We start from the raw sequence: 17,889 nt of genomic DNA, 5'->3' as shown, positions 1-17,889 counted from the left end.
GGGATGGAAGAGTTGATCAACGAAGAACAGAGGGAGCTTAATATTATTAATTCAAATCCATTGATATGTTGGAGAGCAGCGCAGGGGAAAGGGACCTGGGGGTCCTGGTGGGCAGCAGGATGGCCATGAGCCAGCAATGTGCCCTCATGGCCAAGGGGGCCAATGGCATCCTGGGATGTGTTAGAAGGGCTGTGGCTGGTAGGTTGAGAGAGGTTCTCCTGCCCCTCTACTCTGCCCTGGTGAGGCCACATCTGGAATATTGTGTCCAGTTCTGGGTCCCTCAGCTCAAGAAGAACACGGAGCTGCTTGATAGAGTCCAGCACAGAGCCACAAAAGTGATTAAGGGAACAATTTGCCACAGTTGTATTAGATTTTTCAAAGCTGTGTAAATTGGATGATATTCTTCAGTTAAAGTGAGAAGTAATTTGTTTGACTTACCATGTAATAAAAGTAAGTTCCATTATTACATTCTAATATTAACACACAACAATTTGTTGAAGTAAATTTATCTGAGTTAGAGAAGAAGGGTTAAGCAAAGAGCCTCCTCTCTCATCAGGCCTTGATGTCATTGAGAGCTTATTCAAGCCTTTCCCAAGTGTGTGCTATCAGGTCAGAGCACAATCTTAAAAAACAGGTCCTCAGTTTTGTTCCCTTGTGGGTGAGCTGACATAGGCATGACACACAAACAATTACAGAACAAAGGATAAAATGCAAAGAGTCAGTTTATTCTTGCTACCTGACAAACCCTGGGCAGAGAGGCATGCAAGCGGGAATGCAGGCATTGAAGAGCTTGGTCCTTGCTGGAGAGTGAAAAAGCTTTCAAACCCATTGCTTTTGCCTATATGTATCAGGGATTTTTGCAGGCGCAATTTTCCACTGTGTTTGGTCTTTGCAAGAGTAGAGCAGGAATCTCAGGAATCTTTGATAAGGTGCCTCTGAGTCTGCCACAGACTTACGTTATCTGAGCATAGATGTTCTACTGCTCAAACACACAAGGACAGACAACAGTTAGAATGATATATGTGTTTTTCAAAAATCCAGCTGCAAGTCACTTGAGCATGTGCACAGTCCTTGCCAATCTTCAGTTATTTTCCCACACCCTGATTTGGGGCTCATTAGGTCTCTAGCCAGTGGTGCAGACCAACTACCAGTTACATTGAAGCTGAAAAAGTCAAGGGGTTGTGTGATTTTTTGGAAATACTAAGCACTTAGACTCCTATCTGAAGGTGTCCCATTGAGTTTTAAGTCTTGGATAATTCTGAAAATAAGGCGCTACATCTGCAAATTTCCCACTGAAAAGGACCTTGCCATTCAAGAGCAAACTTAAAATGTGAAATCTCTCTGTTTCCACACACGTGTGTTCTTCAAGGGCATGCACATCAAGCAGTATTAGTAGTGCAAACTTCTTTTCCACAATCTATTGCTTAGAAGAGTAGTTAGAAAAAAATTATATTGGCACTTGCAGTGTATTTGTGCTCTTAAGTTCTGGTGATTTGGCTTCGTTCTGTTGTATATTTGACTGCATTAAGCAAGATTTTTCTGCATGTTTGCAACCTCCTTGGCTCTTGTGTAATCTTGCACGTTCCTTGCTAAGCTTTCCTTTTCTATATCTGTGTTTAGTTACCTTCAGTTTGACTATCTGCAGGGAGATATCTGCATAGCTATCCTCTGAGAATATTTGGGAAATTATATGTGGAACAGCTGGAGATTGCTTTGATATGGCAAGAGCTTGAAAACATCTACTTGGATAGCTTTTATCCCTCCTTTTTCTTTTTTTAAGTACAGATTTTTTTTTTTTTTGTAAGTGCAGAGTTCTTTATTCTGCAAGGAATAAAGATATAGTGAAATAGTAGGCATGTCCTCTTTTAATCCATCGTGTATGGAGGTTGAATTACTGTTGTTTATCCTCTTTATTTTCCTTCATTTCTTTTGCATATATCTCAGTTGTTTGAGAGAGTTTAGGCACTTCTTGCTATTTTCAGTCAGCAATGAGGGGTTCATTCTGAGTTCAGTCTGAGTTCTTGGTCAATATGTAATATGTTGTAGCAAGTGGAATCACATTTTCCTCTGAGAATCTCACTGAATTCTTCAGTTTTCAACTTTTATGCATGTAAGACCTTGAGGTCTGCCTCAGAGTTCTTTTGATGTTCTCATGTAATTTTCAAGTTAAGGACAATATTTTAGAATGTACATACATTTTTTTTTTTGTCTCCCAGAATTCTAACTAATTCTAACTAATGCTTAGTGTATATATATAAATTTACAATGTCAGAACACAATTTTGATGATGTACAAACAGTTGATTTCCTTTCAAAAAGATGTATAAAGATGAGTCGATGTTATAGTAATTATACTTTTAATTCATTGCATAAATATATATGTTCAATGAGAAATTAATACATTTAGACATTGTCTACTGATTTGCTTTATTTAGATTTCATGGTTTTGTGATGTTTAAGAGAAACACCAAAAAAAACTTTAAGAAAATACAGTGTTACCACTATGATGTTAATTATACACCGTAGGTTTGGGCATGTTTATATTTTACTAGTATTATTATTTATTAACTTTAATAATGAAGTATTGTGAAGTTGTCCTTCCTCTGTCTAAAAAGACAGAAGTCAGAAGACAGACGTATTTTTAGAATATTTTTGGCATTTCTTTCTGGCATTTGAATGGGAAACCTGCTTGCACTAGAGGAAAACAGAGACTAGATATAACAAATCCAAAGCTGCATATGTGCAAAATCAAAGACTATTTTTTAAAAAAAAAAAAAAAAAGAATTAATTATAATCTCCTTTTGAATATAAATTTGACATTTAAAATATAAAAAAGAATTTTGGTAAAAGTCTTTTAGTGCACTTCAATAAAACTGAATGCTAGTGCGCTGTATCACTTGTTTTGGTTCTGCTTCAGTATGTCAAAATGGCCTGACTATTGCTGATAAAAGGGAATAGTTTTAAATTAAAAGAGTAATTATCTTTCACGCCTATACTTATAACTTTTGCTGAACTATACCTGTGTTTTTCTGTGACCTGCAAGGTCAACATCAGGCCCTATATTAAAATACTGTTTTTAATTTGTGATCAGATGCCAAATAATGAATGTCTACTGATCATCTACTAATGTGGAAGAATATATATGCACATTTTAAATAGAAATATTTATAACAGATGTTTTGTTGTGTTTTTTTCCTGTCCCCCAGGTACTTGATGACCTCGAAGGTATTAAGAATTACCTTAACATCTTGAATTCAGAGGGTTTACATTTCTCTACCTTGACAATGAAGTATGAGGAATTACAGGAAGCAATTAAAGATTGCACAGCTACTGCCTTGCAAAAGGGACAAGCATTAGTTAACAAAACAGACTCTCGCAGGTATTCCCAGCATTTTTGCATATCTGCTGCATTTCTCCATATCTACCTGTTGCTTCAGGCCTCATTGCCCCAGTGAAATTAATTTGCCATATGTTTCAATGTGTAGTGCAGTCACCAGTGGGCACTCAACATTTGAAGAGAGTGTAGATGTGAAAATGTTTAGGTATATTTTCCAAAAGCTGCTTTACATAAGATAAACAAAATAACTTAGAATGAGATATATAGCTGTTAAGTGTTTGCAATCTGGTAGGGTTCTTGAACCAGCCAGCAGCAAGTAGAAATTCATGTGGAATTTTAAAATAAATGCCAGCTCCTTGAAGGAGTAGTTGGAGCACAGTAATTTTAGAATTCCTTAATCAATTGTGATAGAGAATGTATTGTATGCTCTGCTACTTGCATGACTGGACTAGTTTTTAAAAAGAGGGCAGTTTCCGCAGTTTTTCAGACAATATATTAATAAAAAGAAGGAATCATCTGACCTTGCTCAGATTGGCTAACACTGTTGATTTTGATGAGATGATGCCCTGAACTGCACTGCATCTTCTGCTTGAGGATACTGGAAAATGCATTTTTAATGCAATATCAAAGCGACTGTAGCTACTGGTTTAGATGCACCAAGAGAAGATAGAGTACTTGAAAATGAAGAGAATCAAATTGTAGATGGATTTCCGTATCCACATTGGTTTGTTATTTTCAGTTTTAGAGTACCCAAAAATAAGCTGTGCAGTTTGTATCCATGTAAAATAGCTCTAGAGCTTTGATTTACAAATCTAATACTGATAGAATCAGGTGGAGGGAGGACTATGTTTAAAGCTAATGACACTGTCTTCAGTGGCATAATTGAAAATTTGACTCACAGTAAAAATGGATAAATATGTTAATTCTGTTCTGCTTTCAAATCTTCTTGAGGCATATTGCAGCCTTATACTAAAAGATCGTCCAAATAAATGAAAATGCTGAAACAATTCATGTTGGAAGAGGAATAGATTGTAGGCAAGTGACAGAAAGCAGTTAGTTCTTGTAATCATAGAGTGTTTAAAAATGACAATATTGGTAAGTCTTATTTTTGAGCTCTTATTTTTAAATTAAAGTTTGCTAGAAAAACAGGAGGAGGAAAATTTTATATGTATTAATTCCAAAAATAAATATACAATAAGTAAGATTTGTCCATTAAGAGAAACTTTTTTACTTTGCCAGCCAGCTAGCTTGCCTATGAGAAGAACCATCTCTGTTTTTCTGCTCCTGTAAATTTGTGTTAAATCAAATAAATGATACTTTCAAAGATTATATCGATATTTAAACTATCGTTAAAAAAACTATAAATTTTGCTTTTTTTTTTTTAATAGTGATGCTAGTAGAAGCTTTTAAACACATTGTTAATGAGTACTGAAATAGGAGTGACATTTTGAGAATTTAAGGATGAAGTACAAACTAAGAGGTTGTTAATTTTTGAAAGAGTAATTTATGGTTTTTGAAACCACCTACAACCTAAAGTAAACTTAAAATGCAGTTTGTGACCAATTCTTGGATCAAATTCAAATAGAATGATCCGTTAATACTATAATTCATGTTAGCTGTGTAGAATAAGGTTTTTCCCTGGAGTTGCAGAATTCTCTAGCTTAAATATTTGAAGTTATAAGACAAGCCATTGTTTCGTAAATTGATGTTGTGTTTTCTCCTGTTAAAACAGCATATTTAAAGAAATGTTGGCCAACAATATATATGACATTCCTTTTTCAGCTCCCGTAAGAACAATAAAATATTTGAAAGTCCAAAGAAAACATTTGGTTTAAAATAGAAATGATATGCCATATATTTCACTCTTAGGCTATTCCATTTGTGGTTTTAGTATTTAGACAGTATAACTAAAGTCAGAATTATCTGTGAAATGAGGTATTTCTCAGTGAATCTGGATATCTGGAATGTGAATCTAACTTATGCACTGGTGATAAATTTTTTTGTTTGGAAATGTCATTCCTGTGTTCCCATTATCAATTTTGTTTGGCTTCCTTTTAGTATTTCTCTTGGTTAGTTTTCTTTTAAGGGTCACAATTTAAAATTCGTAAGTTATTTGTCACACAAATCAACAGAAATTGTTTGTTTGGAGTTTTTTAATTTTTGTTGTTGTTTTGTTTAAATCATTATCATCCTGACTGTTGAGTAAAAATAAGGAATAACAGTTTTACTTTTTCACTTTAGCTCTTGGGTGACAGGAATTCAGAAAATGATGGAATATGTTCAAAAAAAAGTAGATCAATTAACCAGGCAGTATCCAGATTATAAAGAACTTACTTTGAAGAAAAAACAGTGGACTGCCTCACTTGATGATCACCTAAATAAGGTACGTCATAACACAATGCATTTGTGAACAGTGTATGGTGTTTTCATAATTTAGCTCTATGAATATCAAAGTTGACTCAAATTGCAAACAACATATTGGTTTGTTAGAGAGTGCAGGATTGTTAGAATGCTGAATGCTGGTTTTGGCACAAATGAACCTAAAGCTGTTCTGAAAAATGCAACTTTTTCCATGAGAACTTCTAGCTTTCATAAAGCATGGATTTGCTTAGGTAATAAGCTATTATAATTTGTTCTTTTGGAGCAGATGTGAGCAATCAAGACTGTGACCTGCACGCAGGTTTCCTATACTGTTTCTATGTCTTGTGTTTCATTAGGCTGAAGGTAATAACAGACGTGTGGCAAAACTGAGAGTTAGTAAGAACAGTGACTGAGGACTGCAGCAAATTTTCAGTAAGGCTAAAGGAGGGTAGACTTGGTTCACTATAAACATTCCACATATTCATTAAGATACTGATGTATCGAGCACATCACAGCTTTCTTTTAAGCTGTTGAATGTTCTGTAATACTGCAGACCTCACAGTGACTTGCCAGAGATGGAATAGACACAGGGCTCCTAAATAAGGGTCCACGTGTAAATTCCAATTAAAAAATACAATCTTATAACAAGGTTAATGTGAAGGACAACACAGAGTGTATACCAAAAGTGTAAATAAAAAATAATGACCTAATAATTAAGTCTGCAATATTTTTAATAATATTTTGATATTTGCATGATGTTTATAATGTACTATTCAGAATCAAATGGGAAGTCAGTTTGCCATAAATTGGTCCCTTTGCATAGAATTTATGTAGAAGAGGCCTCATGGTATTAGAAAACAGTGAAAATATTGATGTTTAGCTGAAAATAAAAGATTTGCTGATAGCTGCTATTGGCCTCATAGAAATGATATCACCAGCATATGATGAATCTTAAGCTAAAACTTCAATTATGGAGGCAATGTTTACTCAAAATGTAGACCCCAGTTTTGACCTATGGTTTTGTTCTACAATTTATTCTAATCACTTTGTTCCCAGTCCTGTATTAGAGAACATTCTGAAGACTTGAATCATGACCCATGATCTTTCTTTACAGTGAGCAGTGCTTATCGTTATCTTTCTACCAAGAAAAACACTTTTCATTCCAACCTTCTGATAATGCAAAGTATCCCAAGGAGTCTGGTACTAAAATCAGCTGTTCCTGAGATTCGCTTAATGAAGTTTGAATCTCATATAACAGCCACTTCTTAATATATATGTTACATGTGAATTTACATCTCTAATAATAACAACCTGTACCATATATCCTATTATCTGCCTCTTATTTCAGAATCTTTATCACACATCTATAACATTTTACAGTGACCATGAAATGGAGTTGTGTACATGTATCTGCACATTGCATAGACAAAGAAGCTTTAAATATACTTTCTTAAGAAAAACACAAAACAAACTAAACAACAGAGCATAATAAAAAATATTTGTGCCAAGGTTATAATATCTAGATTATAAGGCAGCCATACCTTATTGAAATAACAAGCCTGGGATACTTAGGATAAAGGAAAGCACTATCAACTAAATGAGACCAAACAGGAGTTGTTTTTCTTGGAATCTGACTATACCTGTTATAATTTTCTTAGGAGAAATAGTAGAATTTTCTTCCTCTAAGTTTTATTTCCTGAATTTCTCTGATTATACAAAGTACACAAGAGACAAACACCAACAGGCAAGTGTTACTTCACTTTTTTCTGCACAAAGTGATGTTTTATACTGTTTTACACTGACTATTTGTATAAACTATTTAAATAATGCTTTCAAATACAGGTATCACAGTCAATTAAGAAAATCACCCCAGTGCTTGCAGTTGGCATGGAGATTGGTTCGTATTTGTCTGAGTCGGAAAGAGTTTTGGACAAACACCTAGAACTGGCTAAACAAACAAAGGTAAAAAAAAAGAAAGAAAAGGATCTTTAATAATGTTAAGTACTTTTAGAAGCAAGTGAGTGCAGTATGTAATTCCAAATAAGGTGAGAGGCTGAGAATTTCTTAGGTATTCTTGGAAAGAAAATAGGTCTATAGTTTAGTTTAAAACTCTCGTCAATGCACAAAACCACAGATAACATGACATGTCAGTCCTTCTTATATTGTCAGTTATTCCCATTGTCTCTATTTCATTGTGGTATTTTTTACTGCCTCAAGATCCCAGTATCAACCCTTGATAGGAAGACTCTTTGAATATGGATTACTACACCTACCAGAGGTGCCAAGTTTAAAAATTGTCTAGACAGTCAGAGGCACAGAAAACTCTTCTTCTGGTTTATTATGCCAAATAAAAGGGGTGAAGCAGCAAAAAAGAAAAAAACCAAGTTTACATGTGGAGAAACTTGTGGGCTGCGAAGTTGCCATCAGATATTCAGTGGTCGTGTTTGGAATGTAGCCAAGGAATGAAAGCAGTGCAGCACTCACCTCTGTAACACAGATGAGGCCATTTTCAAGTCGCATCCAGAGCATTTCAGACTCCTGTAGCAGCACTGCAGTATCTGAAAGTGGCTTAAAACCAGTTGAATGCCCTCCATGGTCTGGACACAGGTGCATATTTCATGACTAAACTAAACAACATGACAGTATATATTTCAGGAGTATCCTAAAGTAGATTATCAATTTAGATGATCTTTAAGGTCCCTTCGAATCCAAACTATTCTATGTTTTAGGAGTTCTTAAAACTCCATTACTCCTATGGAGTTCTTTTTTGTTTCAGGCAACAGTTTATGGAACCCAAGGTTCAGTAGATCAGCAAGAGCCCCTTTTTCTTCCACAAGACCGTATAAAAGTTTTTTGTCTTTTCTGCCAAATTTTGCATGCCTCAGTGTTAACTTTGTTTATTGCAGTGTATAATCTGCCCTGACAATAACAACCTCCCTTACCTATTCTTTCTGTGGATCGTGACATTCTAGAATTTGTCCTCTTGACTGAATGCCCAGAGGTAGATATTTTAAGTGGTATTGAGTTAAATATATAATAGCAAACAAGCACATGGACATAGATATATTTAGCTATGAGTTAAGACAGTGAATCTGAAAACCAGAATCCCAGCTGGATCATGGAAAATGTTAGTGACTTCAGCTCTTGCTCAGACCAGTGTACTGCAACTTTCTTCTGGGTCTGAGCGATTGATGCAATAACAGATATGAGGCAGTATGTGATCTCCACCTGATTTCTGCAGATTTGCTGCATGAAAAAAAAAACATTGGTTTGGGTTAGAATGCTGGACAGCCTAGCTTGATGGGTAGGAGCTAGTCTATCACTAGGAAGCAATTACTGATTCAAGAATGAAGGCATGAGAGGAACTAAGACTCGTGAGGTAAAGTGCTACTAGGACAGGCCTTAGAACAATTGCAGCAGCAGCCTTTTGAGGACCTAGTGCTTCTGGAGTCACACTTTAGAGGGGACACAGCATTCTATAAGAATTGAGTCTCAGACAAGCAGTTAAACAGGATTTACGCTCAAGAGAATCAGTTCAGAAAATCAGGCTATATTGTCTATTAAAGGAATGGTATCAGTTCTGATTATCTGGAACGCTTCTTTTTTCAGTCTTTCAATACGGTTTACTTAATGTCAATACTGAGATACCTATTTTTTTTTTCCCATTCAAAATTGCTGTTTTAATAACTACTTCAATAGTTTTTAGCAAAGAAATTATTATTTCCAGCATATAATGTCCATTATGAGCCATTTTTCAATTAAGTAATTGATTTATACAAGAAGGCAATGCTAGTGAAGATCGACAATATTCACAATGACAATATCAATATTCACAAGTCTTTCTCAGTGATTATACATATTGTTCTATGCTTGTAACCTCGAAGGAAACTTCACATGAACTGGAAGCAGCTGAGAGAATCATCAAAGATATGGAAGAACTTGAACCAGAGCAGGTGGCAACATTTTCTAGCAGAACTGACTTTCTGAATGAAGAACTGAGAAAAATTGAAGAAAATATTAGTTCAAAAGTAGAAATTCTAAAGACTTATGTGGCCTTTTTAAAGGCGGTTATAGAGGTATGGATTACGTATTTATTCCCTGACTAGACTGTGAAAATTTTACAAGTGAAAAATGTGCTTCTAGCTAGTTATATCCTGTAGATGCTCTGGCATGCAAGTGCTGCAAATCTTTCTATGCTCCTTTCTACTTTGAAGAAGATCTGTTCCCTCAGTAAAAGCAGCCTTGATCATTGAACTTGCATTAACATAATGACTATGACTATGACTACGTACAGATTTTCTCCTGATTTAAATCACCATTGTAGGAAGTGTTATACTTGAATTTTTGCCTTTTCCTGCACGTGTGTGCTCTCTCATTCAATAAATAATAAATAAGCTTACAAGTCTGTACACTGACTCTTAAATTTACTGATTTGGCTTCATATAATTTTAAAATTTTTTCACATAGTATGTTACTATAGATATTTATATTATAATAAGTGAATATAGATATTTGTTGCTGTCTTGAACTACTTCCACTGAAGTTCTAATTCATCTGAACGGGTGTAAAAATTAAGTATAAACTTGCTCTAGCTGAAATCATAATCAATTCAATACTAACATTATTTTGGTATCTGTGGCAATGATGCTCAGGACAGTTAATTTTCATTTTGATGTAATGCTTGTTTTAAGATTGTACAACATTGTTGTTCTTTTATATTTAGAAAAAAATGAGGACAGAATGGAACGTATCAGAAAAAATTAGCCATAGATCTTATTTATTTGAAGATAAACTTCCAAATTGTTGTATTGGTACTCTGGTATGTAATATCCATGTAACGATGTGTAACAGAAATTGAACAGATATTTGCTACCTGTCTGCTTATATGTTATTAAAAATGTTTTTATTATTTAATATTTTTATTTTTTATTATTAAGATCTATCATCCTCTCTTAAATCTAAAAACCTATAGAAGATTCGGAGGCTGTTAGTCAATTTCATCATGTTTGTACAACTTCTGATTATAGCAGCTCAATTTTTTATTTGTTGTTGATGCTTATTTTATGCTTTTCTATAGGTGAATAATGATATCCAAAATTTGAAGGAATTCTATAAATTAGAACCACTACAAATGAGCAGGGAGGTTGAAAGTAAAATTGCAATAGGATCAGCTAATATTCAGTGGCAAAACGTTATTGAGAAGATTTTTTCCATCCAAAATATGGGTTGCAATTTTCTTAATTTAGTAAATATGGTGAGTATAAACTGATAAACCATATTGAATATTTGATGTTTGTCTGTGATGAGGTCTAATCATAGTTCTGTGACTGATGGATTGTGATTTCTTCAGTATCTAGTTTTAAAGGGAATAATGCTGCTATGTATTTTTAAAATATGGAAGTATTTGAGTGCTTAAGGAATTATAAGTAATACAAACAGCCCTTAGTAAGTGATCCAGTACACACGTGCAAATATAATACGTGCACATATTTTTTTTGTTCATGTTGGAAAGCAGCATATATGCAAGTACTGTATTAAGGTTTTTACTTCTACTAAGGGGCAGTCTTTACTAATTGAGTATATGAAGTTCTAAAGAAATGTGTGCTAGAGCAGCATTCTTAAAGACGAGCTGTCCTGGTGTCTTTACATTCTGTCTGGGGTTCAGCTGCACTGCCTACGCATCACTATCTAATTTTCCATCACCTTCTCACGAGATAATCATTTTAGATGTGCAGTCACTCCCCAAAGCACTCCTCCTAAATTGAACCCAATCAATGCAGACAGCCAGGCTATCCAGCTGTTCTTTCTGGTCTTGTAGGACAGGCTAGGGAGCAGTTACATTAGGGTGAGAAGGGGGAGTTGATGTTGATAACATACAGCAGCATGCAAGATGAGATGGAAAAACCTCCTTAAGGAGGGAAAGGGATCAGGCAGGCAGTGTGGGCTAAAGTGTGTGCTCTCACACCTGGATGCAGCCAGGCACAGATAAAATAGTATAAAAGCAGGCTGGATATGTGTGAACACAAGGTTGCACTGCAGTCACTTAAAGTCTTAACACATCTTCAGATATTCTCTCCCTGAGGACCTGGAAGTGTGTTGCCACCATATTTTCTGCTACTCTGTTCCTGTGATATTCTTTTGTATCTTTTAATATCTGGAAGATAGGGATCATACAAGTAATTTACAGACACAACTGTTCTTAAAAGAAAATTTGTGAAATGGAAAAACCAAAAAGAGCATTACCCACTTTTCTAGTATTTCTGACATGGGCTCCATTAAAAAGGGGAAAAACCCACAAATGTTCAAATGCTAAACACCTTCCCATGCTTCTGTGCTGGTTTGGTTATCAGCACAAAGGAGCGGTTTTTATCTACGTCACTTTCCAGTTACGATTCCCCAAAAGGCTATTTTGGGTGGTTGTCTATTCGGAAATGACTTTATTTTGTATGAGAAACAGCTCTCAGATGGAAATAACTCAATCATTATTGACCTGTTTTATGTTTGAAAGTTTAACATTAACCATGTCAGTATACAAATTCCATTGATCTTTGCTTATTTCCAAGAGAACAATGTATTAAAAGACATCTATAAATATGAAGTTCCGCTAGAAAAATTGTTTTTTGTTAAGCGTTGTTGAGACTTTAGTATTATGTTTTAATTGTATTTTATAAAAACATATGGGAAAAAATGTCTGTTTATTTTCTAGGTAAATGAGAATTTAATATTAAAAGTAGAAAAATCAGTACGTATAACAGAAGATATCATTGTTAATCTGAGTAAAGAAATGGAAGAGCTGACGAATCTTTGGGCAATCTGGAATTTTAAAATTACTGAAGAAAAACCCGTCAAGCAACAGTACCAGATATTTAAAGAACAACTGAAAATTGTAAGTAAAATAGTTAGGAAAAAAAGGAACTGGAACAAACGTTTTTAGATTGTTGTTACTTTGTGTGGCTCTTTCTCACCGACTATTACAGGTATCACTTAAAGAGAGATGACCAGTAAGATACTTCTTCATAGCCTAACGTCCCTTTCAGATAGACATCAAGAGACATGAAATGGTTTTGATCTGTTTTGCCCTTGTTCCAAGATACATAAGTCCAAGAAGTCACTTCAGATTTTAAATTTTAATTAACTGCATATACTATACCAGCAGTGCTTTATTGGGGTTTGTTTCAAAAAGGCACAATTTTGTTGTGACTTAGTTACTAAACTATGTCCTGATAGTTACTAAACTCAAGTCCAATCATGTTCATAAGGAAAGAGGATTGAAACCTTCTTGGCGCAAGGACAGTGTGCAAAATTCCTTAAAAGCAGAACCAGAGGTTTGCAGCCACTGTTTGCCTACTGCAACTAATAACTAAACCACAACATCTGTTATCACAGAAAATACACTGTGTATACAAGTCCTGAGATTTCAGTGTCTGAATTGTTTTTGCACACTCTTCAAGATTTCCTACCACCTTGTCCTTCAGAGGGTTTGAGACAGAGAAGTTTTACTGACAGCATCTGGGTGTCTGCTTTGGGAAAGATTTTTGTTAGATTTGAATTTAAATTTAATATTTTATTTGCTACAGATAGAAACCCTGAACTGGTTTATTATCTTTTAGACTACCCATGGCTTAGAGATTCTTCAAGATGACGCACTCCGGCTTGCAGCGACAGTTGACCTTGGGAGTGACCTTTTTATCACTTTGGAACTACAGAAAAAGCTTAACCAAATGAAACCCCAGTACCAGGTGAGAAAGCTAGTGAAGTGTGTGGTGGATCAAAAGGTCTTTTTTGGTACACACTGAACAATGGTTCACATTCACATTGATAGAGTGTCTGGGGTCAATATAGATGCGAACCACTGTTCAGTGTGTACCAAGAAAGAGTATCTGAGGTCACAGTGTTTTATATTTTGCATTACTTTTCCAGAAGGAAGGATTGTGTGTGCTTTTAAGGTAAGGGAGGAGATATTTTATCTTCAGTGTCATATGGTGTTAGCTGTGTATTAAAGAGACACACAAACATTGGGGTGGTGGAAATACAAGGAAAGTACCATCCTGATGCCCTCAAATTAGAGCTGGTCAAAGGCTGAGGACTGACATGCTGAGCTTCCCATCTCCTGTGAATACTATTTCTGAGTTTTAGTAATTCAGTCTGCCATTTCTCTACAAGTTTGACTTGTTTTGATCCAAAGCTCTTTCTGGATGACAGCTGAGATCCATGACTATGGAAAAGGAAAGTATGTTGAGAGTGTTTTAAAGAGCATGGCATTGGTTTTTCCCAAGGCAATTTACCACTGTTAGGTTGTTATTTCATCAAATGTAAAGGAAAAACTGCAGATATATTTGTGTAAATTGAGTAACATCTGCTTTTTTTTTTTACTAGCAACTGAATGCTGAGGTTGAGTACCTGATAAAATTATTAGAATTGCCAAGCCAGAAAGGATTTTCTGTGAAAGAGAATTCTGAGAGTATAAGTGAGCTTATTTGTTTCCATCAAATGGTAAAGAACACAATGGCAGAGTATGATGAGATTTTCAACAAGACAGTCAAGTTCCATCACATCAAAAATGAAGTGAGTATAATATTTTAAAATATACCTTCTTCCCATTGCAGTTAAACTCTTTCGTTTTGGTGTCTGTCTTTCTTTTCTTCTCCCAAACAAATGCTATTAACCTGCCTAGTGTTCAGAATTAAAATTTTAGATCTAAAACTGCATGAAATTTAGTAAATTTAAAATTCAGACCTAAAGCCAAATTTAATTACTTAAACCCTTACCAACAAAGTTTAGGGGAACACATTATAGGTAAGGAAAGAAATGTGAAGCTTCCTTTCATATGACTTTAAATGCATACTGATTTTAATATATTCCAGCTGGAACATCTATCAAAATTGGGAGAACTGGATATTCCTGAAATATGTGAGCACCCTGAAGATGTGCACCATGCTAAAGCCTACCTTGTGAATGTTCAGGAGAAACACACACGTATCAGACAGCTATTTAAACTGCTTATTACCCAAGGAGCAGATATCTTGTCTGCAGTGCAGCAACCTGTGAGTAGAATTAGAATGATTTGTGAAATAAAGGACAAATATGAAAGATTATTTGAGTTATGTGACTTTTAGATGTACAAAATTTTATTAATATTCTGAGAAAAATACAGAGATTTAAGATCCTTTTCAAATAAAGCAAAATAGAAAATGTAAAACAGTTGATAATTTTTAGATTTCTGCTTTTAGAGTTTGCTAATATACAGACATTGAATTAAACATCCATGAGTGATGTAACTTATTTTTCAGTAGTTACACTGCAAATTGCGTTTTTTATTTGAAACCTTGTTTTAATTTTTTAACTTTCTCTGAACAGATTTGAATCTGAAAAACATCGAAATATATTTGAAATAGGGAGGAAATTAATCTTAAAATATCATCACTATGACCTTCTATATTCTAATATTCTTTGTGGACTTCAAGACTCTGTTGGTGATTCCTTGAATGCTGCATCTATATATTAGATTCCTGCTACTTTGTAAATGTTGCTTTACATGTTTATCCTCCTATAAGGAAAGGATAACAAAAGAACAAAAAGAAATATAACAACAGTGTTATCTTACTAGTAGATTCAAGACTGATTTGCATGAAAAAATGGACGTAATTTCAGAAATGAGTTCTTTACTCAGGGTGGGATTGTCATTGCCCTGTATACATTCACTAGGGAGAAAGAAAGACATTCCCTTATGACCTGACTACATTATTCATATAGCCAGTAGGCTATTCAGGCTCCATAGACTGATTGACAGCAGAAAGGGCCGAATCTCCAGGTGGTAAAGGACTGGAGCAGGCCCCTTCCTCTTTGCTCAGAGCAGAAAGCACATGTGACTTGTGACTTTGACCCAAAGCTACTCCTCAGAGTACTAGTGATTGAAAGGACTCTCAATGTAGTGGAGATTTAGAAGTTTACCATAGCCCTTTGCAACTGACTTTGAGGCATGTTCTGCTTCAAAATTATTTTCATTTCAGATTGGTGAAATCAACACCTTTTCTAAGTTCTATTTGTTTATATTCTATTGTTTCTATTGTCTATTTGTTTAGAATTGCTTGAATATTTCTGTAAAGAATCTGAAGCAAGAACTTGCTAGATTTGAGTGTGATAGCATTAACTGGAGCTCCAAAGCCGATAAGTATGAGGAAGAACTGTCACAGCATTTCCAACACTGCATCAGTCAAGAGGAGATAAAAGAGGTAAATGAGATAAAGCCCAATACATGAAAAGACTGATAAAAGGATTGTTGTGTTCTATAATATATGTTAGTGTTAACCATTCCCCTGGATGAATCATATGTATACAGAAAAGTTGATTTTCATTTTACCAGCAATGTTGGATCCACACAGCAGCAATAATAATCCATGATCCATACTGCTGCAGTTCAGGATTATATCAAGCTTTTGGGCTGGCAATAAAGTGCTTCCACTGTACCATGAGGACTGGAAATAGCTATATTTTCTTTGGCTTGCAGCTCCTAGCTTCATCTGAAAAGCATGAGTCTTTAGATTTCTTTTTTGTGAACCTAAAGTTTCAAACAAAACTACAATTTACATATATGGCAGTTGTAAGGCTATTAGAAAGATTTTTTAGGGTATTTTATGAAAAGTTCAGCATAAATTAGTACTTCAGATTTTTCTCTGAAACCTACCATATGACACACAAAAAACTGCTAGAAGAAAAACAAATGTTCTTTGGCACATGACATTAGAATTTAGTATTATGGAACTTAGGTCTGGAAAAATTATTTAGTTAATATGATTATTAATTTAGCATCTTAACAGGCCAATTAAAAAAACACTCACAATTAAGCACGCTGAATTAGATAGATGTCTCTTCAAAAAAATTAATTTAGGATGGAATCAGTTTTCTCAGAGTGATCCTGATGTTCTGTAGATTGCACTTTCATGCATCCATGAAGTACAGAAACTGGATTCTTACCTGGAAGGATTTCATGCTAACTTTCCCTGTAGTGCGAAGCATAGGTAGTAGAAACACAGGACACTGAATGTTACACTTCTTATTTTTTCTTTTGCTACGTAAATCCACACCTGAACAAAGAAAAGACTGTATTTTTTCAAAATCACCAACATAGAAGTGACTGAGATTTCTTTCCCAATTATTTTTAATGAGAAAAATGTTGGTTGGGTTTTCTTCTACAAAATATTTTTGTATGTTTGTGAAAAGTATCCATCGTCACAAAATGATATTTTGAAACTGAAGGTATATGGGCACCAAAAAAGAGGTGCATGTAAACACATGCCCTATTTTGCAAAATGTAGCATTTTATCTTCTTATATGTAATGGACACCTTCTGCAAAATAATTGCATAGCATGTCTTTAGTGCTATTTTTTTATTATTTTATTTTAAATTGGGAAAGCCATGTTGTCTAAGTTAAAATGCATCACCACCAAACCTAATTGAATCTTGAATGTAACGTAACTGAAATATATTAGTTCAATGTGCAGATACTTCTTTCTTTAGATTTGTTTTCTATTAGAGCTTAGTATAGAATGCATTTCCTATACAAATACTTTGCTAATGTATATGTATATACATTGATTTACTGCCTTTTTTCCAAATTTTTTTTTTTTCTAACTATTTCTGTTCAGGTATCAAGAAAACAGGCACTGATCTAGTTCAAAAACATTAAAGTTACAAGCATTCACTGGAGTATTTTAAATTCTGTTTATTTTAACCTCAGAAATTAGTCTGAGTATTGCTAATATCTGGCATATTTGTCTGAAATACTGATTTCTTTACCATCTACTATGTCTAAGCAAATTAATATTTCATGTTGCAACAGCAAGCAGCAGCTGTCCATAGCTGTCAAGTACATAGCCAATGAGATAATTCTGCTGCAAAAACTTGAATTAATTTACATTTAAGGTAGTGAAATTAACTGTCTACATAAAGCATGTGAGCAAGGGCTTTTGTGATTAGGACTCTCTGGTGTTTGAAAATATTCTTAGAGGACTTGGCTAGATCATTGTGTTTTAAGATATTAGTGCTTCTATAAAAAGCAAGGAAACAGTTAAATTTAAAGCCAAGGATACACAGCTTGAGCTTTGAAACAGTCTTGGAGGACAGAAGAGTAAAATGTGTGCTTTTTGTGTACCTTCTTTAATTTAAAGAGCACTTGCAAAGGTGAAAAACAG

At 34.6% G+C, this 17,889-nt stretch overlaps 1 protein-coding gene across 1 annotated transcript in view; it reads left to right on the top strand.

Moving 5' to 3' along the window:
• The window catches only part of CCDC141 (coiled-coil domain containing 141), a gene marked incomplete at its 5' end in the record, with an annotated part of 53,123 nt that overhangs the window by 17,986 nt on the left and 17,248 nt on the right, over nucleotides 1–17,889 (top strand). The window contains 9 exons of the mRNA XM_009865107.1: nucleotides 3,206–3,378; nucleotides 5,578–5,719; nucleotides 7,540–7,659; nucleotides 9,582–9,773; nucleotides 10,775–10,951; nucleotides 13,308–13,436; nucleotides 14,074–14,262; nucleotides 14,562–14,741; nucleotides 15,780–15,929. Of these exons, the coding sequence (XP_009863409.1) occupies nucleotides 3,206–3,378; nucleotides 5,578–5,719; nucleotides 7,540–7,659; nucleotides 9,582–9,773; nucleotides 10,775–10,951; nucleotides 13,308–13,436; nucleotides 14,074–14,262; nucleotides 14,562–14,741; nucleotides 15,780–15,929 (1,452 nt within the window). The remainder of the gene's footprint in view (nucleotides 1–3,205; nucleotides 3,379–5,577; nucleotides 5,720–7,539; nucleotides 7,660–9,581; nucleotides 9,774–10,774; nucleotides 10,952–13,307; nucleotides 13,437–14,073; nucleotides 14,263–14,561; nucleotides 14,742–15,779; nucleotides 15,930–17,889) is intronic.

Source organism: Apaloderma vittatum, unplaced genomic scaffold (assembly GCF_000703405.1).
Source record: "Apaloderma vittatum isolate BGI_N311 unplaced genomic scaffold, ASM70340v1 scaffold3260, whole genome shotgun sequence".
In the NCBI taxonomy this organism is placed as follows: Eukaryota; Metazoa; Chordata; class Aves; order Trogoniformes; family Trogonidae; genus Apaloderma; species Apaloderma vittatum.
Note: the sequence above shows the minus strand (reverse complement) of the source record. Positions and strands in the feature narration are given on the sequence as shown.